This window comes from Piliocolobus tephrosceles, chromosome 8 (genome assembly GCF_002776525.5).
Source record: "Piliocolobus tephrosceles isolate RC106 chromosome 8, ASM277652v3, whole genome shotgun sequence".
NCBI classification, from domain to species: Eukaryota; Metazoa; Chordata; class Mammalia; order Primates; family Cercopithecidae; genus Piliocolobus; species Piliocolobus tephrosceles.
Genome location: NC_045441.1, coordinates 132,312,868 through 132,318,733, shown reverse-complemented (window position 1 = coordinate 132,318,733; position 5,866 = coordinate 132,312,868). Strand labels below are relative to the sequence as shown.

Here is a 5,866-nt window from a genome sequence, read left to right as displayed (position 1 = left end):
CCCACAAATCCTAAAGTATTTACTCTCTGGCCCTTCACAGAAAAAGTTTGCTGACCCCTAACCTAGTGCCTGCTAGGTTCAAATAGACACTCAAATAACTGTCGGGCAACTAAACTGTGGAATACTATATGTCTTTCATTTTTGACATAAGAAGGGAACAGGAATCGAATTCTTAAGGCCACCCTATACTTTTCACCTGCCACTTGGATGACTGAACTACTGGATCTGTGACCGTGTTCTGCCACCAATTCTTTGGGACTATAAAGGCTAAGCCTTCTGCGTGCATCTGGCCCAATCTGGTCTGTCCTTTTCATATCTGGCCTGCTTTAAATATCCTCATTCTAGATGCCTCTCAGTCTCACTCCACTTCCCTTTAGAATACTAACAGCTAACATCTATTGACTGCTTATTGTGGGTCAGATGCTGTGTGCTAAACACTTTACCCCATTCATCTCTCAGGATGAGATAACCCTAGGAGGCTGGTATTTCTCATTACTGTTCCCATTTTACAGAGGTGGACATTCAGGTTCAGAGAGATGCAATAACATGCCCATTTGCACACCAGTAAGTGGCAGAGCCAGGACCCAAACCCAGTCTCATGACTCTGGGAACTGCACGGGTGGGGGTGTGGAAGTTGAGGGGATGCAGGTTTTTCTGTTAATGCTCCACCCTGCCTTGGATCCCCTCCTAATACTGCTGCCACACTAAACCTAGGGCATGGCTGGTACTTTTCTTTCTTGGGCTATCTTCAAAACCACTTTTCTCTTTTTTTCTTGATGCATCTGAAAGAGGGTGGAACATTCATAGGACACTTTGCTAAAAAAAAAAATAAATAAGAAAAGCCAAATGAGAGACAAACCAGGAAAATGTTTTACAAATCTGTATTCTTCCTACTGAGATTGTTTGATGGGCTAGTGCCACAGACACAGAGCACCTTTACAATGCCACACCGGGAAGGAAGAGTCCAACCCAGAAATGCTCCTCTTGAAAGCTCTTGGAAAACTTTTTGTTCTGCTGCTTGCAGGGTAATCCCCATAGGCCTAGGCAGAATTGTCAGTTAAGAGCTTCTCCCAGCTGAGAGTGGCCAAGATTAACCTCAGCACTCAACACCTCCACATCTTCCCCTTTAGGTTCCCACTGCCCCAGCCCTTCACCCCACACATTTTCTGCTGTCTGCTCCCATTTTCTGCCCAGGCCTGCCCTTCCTGGGCCATGTCACAGGCTCCAAAATGCTTCCATCTTCCTCCTATCAACAGAAACTTATAGCAGTGTAACATGTTACCTCTTCCCAGCATACACTTGATTTGAGCATTTCCCTGAAACTTTTGCCTCTCCTATTTTAGGCAACTCTTCCCCCATTTAGAAAATGGTGCAGAGAGTTCCCCCAGCCTTCAAACATTACAGACTGGCTTTTTAGCCTTTCTGTCCTGCTCTTTCTCCCCCAAACAAATCTTTCTGAGTACATAAGAGATTTCCTCCTCTTACCTCTCTTCTAAAGATTTTCCTTGGCCGGGTGCGGTGGCTCATGCCTGTAATCCCAGCAGTTTGGGAGGCTAAGGTGGGCAGATCACGAGGTCAGGAGATCAAGACCATCTTGCCCAACATGGTGAAATCTCTTTTCTACTAAAAATGCAAAAATTAGCTGGGTGTGGTGGCACATGCCTGTAATCCCAGCTACTCAGGAGGCTGAGGCAGGAGAATCTCTTGAACCAGGGAGTTGGAGGTTGCAGTGAGCCAAGATGGCATCACTGCACTCCAGCCTGGGCGACAGAGCAAGACTCTGTTTAAAAAAAAAAAAAAAAAAATATATATATATATATATATATATACACACACACACACACACACACACACACACATATATATATATATATATATATTCCTTGTCTCCAGAGGAGAGGGGGAAAATGTAAGACAGATGGGAGGGCTTCCTCTCTCAGTGTCTTTTTTTTCTTTCCTTCTATGATCTTTCCTAATGTGTATGTTGCCCTGTCTTCAACAAGACATAATTCGTTAACCCTTGGTTTCTGCTCCCCTCCTCCAGCACAAGACATTTTAGACTGATTGGACTTACAATTTCTTTTCCTTTTATTACATAGATGTTTCTTCCCTGCTGCCCCAAGTAAAGAATGCCTAAGAGTATAACATATTTCCTGTAGAATAAAAGCAAAGAAAAGCCGGAACCACAGTGGAATTTTAGCAGACACTGAAGTAGTTGGAAGGGGAAGACGATACTGGATTTTGGGACAATCTGGTGCCCATAAAGTTATAGCCCTTAGACTGGCCATGGCTGCCAGTCTAGCCTTTATTTGCGAGGACTCCACCAGGTATGAGGAAAGAAGCCAGACACTCTGCCTCTGGGCTGGGCCTGCCAGACTGGAATCCCTTTCTAACCAAAATCCCCTTACCTGCTCCACATTCTAGGTGAATACTCAGAGTGACTTTGTGGGTAAAGGAATCCTTCACTCTATCACTTTCAACATCCCACAGGGCTGTGGGGCGAGAGAGATGATGCAGAGTTTGCAAGGTGGAAACCTGTAATAATATTGAGACCATAGCAAGCCAGGCTTTGCATTTGGTTACAGACTTTCGTCTAGCAGAGTCAATTATTGTCTTCATTTAGGACTTCTGATTGCTGTCTAAAGCCAGAAAACTTGAAGACTAGGTATTCTGGGTCTTTCTGAGTTTTACATACTGGAGTTTTATGTACAGAAGAAAGAGAATTGGGTTTTACATACAGAAGAAAGAGAATTGGAGAGAATTTTATCTCGTTGAAGGCAGGGCAACATGTGCATTGGTAAGGATGTTACCATCCTTGGAGCTTTTGTTAGCTATTTGCTGCCTTAGGCTGTTGCTAGCAATGAGATGATATTTCTTCATAGTAAGCATGGAGAGGAGTTATCCACTTCGTGGTCTTGACATGGTTCATGTTAATATAATGGCAACTTTAAATCAATTTTCTCTCTAACTCTGTAATGCATCAGAGAACCCTTAGTGGGTACATGGCCCTTTTATCCACATATATAACTTGGAGGAAACTGTATATTTCTTTATTCTAGGGATTGGAATAAAACTTCAAAATCTAGTTTGTCTTACTATAACAAATACCGCCTGAAATCATCATATAAATAACTATAGCTTAAGAAAACTATCAAAAGTATGTGTTTTCTTAATATTTTGACTTTTAAGGTAGATAAGTCTCAAACTGTCTGAGCTGTAAAGGAATCTGTGTGTGTGTATGTGTGTGTATGCTGTGTTGTATGCCGTGTGTGTGTATGCCTTGTGTCTATGCCGCTTTTGCAGTTTATGGATGTAAGGAACTCTCTGAAATGTGTGCTTGAGAGCCCTGGAGCTCAGAACTAGACTTTGCCACTGACCTTATACTTTCATTTGGGGACTACCTAAGTTTGGTATGATTCGCAGCATTCTTTTTACATTTTCCTCAATAATCGTGATTTAAAACTTACCTAATAAAAGACAACTTCAGATTCCTAACGTTCAAGCTCTAAGGTATCTGGGGAGGGGGTGTCCAGTATTTTGTGAACAGCTCTTTGAGACAATGCTGCTGGAACCATCCTGAAGAATGACAACGGAGAATAATGTTTTTCCTCTTCTCTAGCGGTCTGCCCCAAGTAACACGCTCTTGCCCCACTGTTTACTTTAAGGTAACCCAGAACTGGTAAAACCAGAGGCACAGGTGCCACTAGCATTGCCACAGGTCGGGAACTGAGCAAAACAGACGCTCACTTACTCCAGCCTCTTTCTTTTCTCTTTCTGCTTCCTGCCCACTTCACTCTTTTCCCTGCATTCTTTCTTTCCTCTCTGCTCACTTTGTCCCCTCCCATTTGGAGAAATAAAGCATTGAACTGACCCTTCAATATTCATATTCATGGCACATATTCATCTGCCATTCTATAACTCATCTTTATCTCCAAACATCCTTTCTAGACTATTGGTTTTTACCCATCCCCTCCCTTTTGGCATCATCTTCTGGAATTCCTGGGATCAGGATGTCACCCTATCACTCCACTAATAGCACACATGGCCTGCTTTTAGTCAAATCCAAAGCCTTTTTCTTCACCCTTTACTTTCCTCGGAACCTCTGCAGCACTTGATAATTTCTGGCAGCCTTTCTTTCCTGAATCTTCTTTCTCTGTAGCCACTGTGGTTTCCCTTCTACCTCGTGGACTGAGTGCTGTGCTCTGCTTCACTAGCCCTAACTGTGTGTTAGTTGGGTGTCTTAAGTAGGATGATCATGTAATTCTTCATGCAGACCATGATATTCTTGAGAATTGAAGGGTGCTCAATTGACAACAGACAATAAACAGAGATTGTCCCTGGCAAACCGATATGTCTGGCCACCCTCTCCTTAAGGCTCAGGAGGAGAAGAAAGCAGAGAGATCTCAGGGCAGGATATGAATGAACATAGTTCAAGGAACTTTCAAAGTCCATCTTCAGGTTTCTTAGTTACTTCTGTTTAGAATCTCAAGTTAAAAATTCAACTTCATATTCATAAAAGGGTCACGTTTTCTGAGAAGTGTCAGAGCAGGTTTGGGAGAGAAGAGATGGGTGAGGAGAGAGTTCTACCTGAGGAAAAGGCAGAAGTGGTTGGACCAGGTCCCGCAGTCCTCCCTGAGTTCCAGTCACAGAGTCTGCCCTTTTAGGTAAAGAGGAACTTGGCGCTGAAACCGCTTCCAGGCTCTTCTCAGCCCAGGGTTGCCCAAGATCAGTTGTATTGAGTGGCCGGCAGGGTAGGCAGCCATGATGATCTTGCACAAAATATTCCAGTAACTGTAAGTGTCAAAGATGTTGGACATGGAAAGAAATAGAGCAACTGCATTGAAAATGTAGAGGATGAGAAAGTAGCTGGTGGCTTTGATGGCCCCTATGTGAGCCTTCATGCTGGGGTCCCTGGACCCTGTGGCGTTGCTTCCCATGTGTAGGGTGTGTCTCTTGAGAGAGAGGATCAGCAGGGTGGCTGCCAGGATGAACATGATCAGAGGAATGAAGATCCCTATGTTATAGAAAAATACCAGGTTGACCATATTGGTCTCAGAGAAGTGCTTCTTCTCCGTGGAGTTGTAGGAGGGGATAGGAAAGGAGCTATTCACATACACAATGAAGACATCTTTCGTGAGAGCAAAACTGAAGCTTAAGCAAACCAACACTGACAGCCCGAGGAGCCAAGGCATCAGCACTATGATTTTCCTCTTCATCAGGAAGAACAAAGGATGACTAAAGTTTGCAATTCTAAGACAATAGAAGACTTTGAGCCAGGCAGCAAACCAGAGATTGGAATGGTTCAGAAAGACAGTGATGACTTTGAAGAGGATATACACTGTGTTTTGGTTATAAACAATTTGGAATAGCAGACTGAAAATGTTCTCCAGCATCATCCAAATCTGTAGCAAGAGCCTGGAAAAGCTCAGCATCAACATAATGCAGTCACCAGTGGGGAGTGTTTTGCCCCTGGCCCACTCAGCCCCATAGATGGCCGTGATGAAGCCACTCCCAAGGATGCCAGTGATGCACTCTATTCCGGAGACCACCAAGGTGAAGGTGACCTTGAACCTGGGTATGTCTTTTTCTGTGGCATCTGTGTTCATGGTTGCCATTCTCTTCGATCCTGACTTTCAGGTTTCTGTACCAAGAACGGGTAACTGCTCTGCAATCCTCTGACCCTTGCTCAATGTTATTGTAATTTCTGCCCCCCTCATTAATGGTTATTTCCAATTTTTCTCCATTTGTTTATCACATGACCACAAGTTAGAGGTTTCACATGCAAATAATGAGAGGATCTGGTTACTGGGTCTGTCTCAATTTTTCATAAAGATACATTTGTCTTGGGCTTTCAGAAGCTCATTGG

At 43.6% G+C, this 5,866-nt stretch overlaps 1 protein-coding gene across 1 annotated transcript; it reads right to left on the bottom strand.

Moving 5' to 3' along the window:
• Positions 1–3,514: 3,514 nt before the first annotated feature.
• TAS2R40 (taste 2 receptor member 40) lies at positions 3,515–5,651 on the bottom strand. Its single transcript, XM_023184949.2, has 2 exons — positions 4,588–5,651; positions 3,515–3,576 (listed from the first exon to the last, which is right to left on the bottom strand). The coding sequence occupies exon 1, from the start codon at positions 5,613–5,615 to the stop codon at positions 4,644–4,646; it is 972 nt and encodes a 323-aa protein (XP_023040717.1). The 5' UTR covers positions 5,616–5,651; the 3' UTR covers positions 3,515–3,576; positions 4,588–4,643.
• Between the last annotated feature and the right edge of the window lie 215 nt (positions 5,652–5,866).

Coding starts and splice junctions, on each gene's coding strand:
- TAS2R40 (XM_023184949.2), bottom strand. CDS start 5,615: ATGGCAACCATGAACACAGATGCCACAGAAAAAGACATACCCAGGTTC.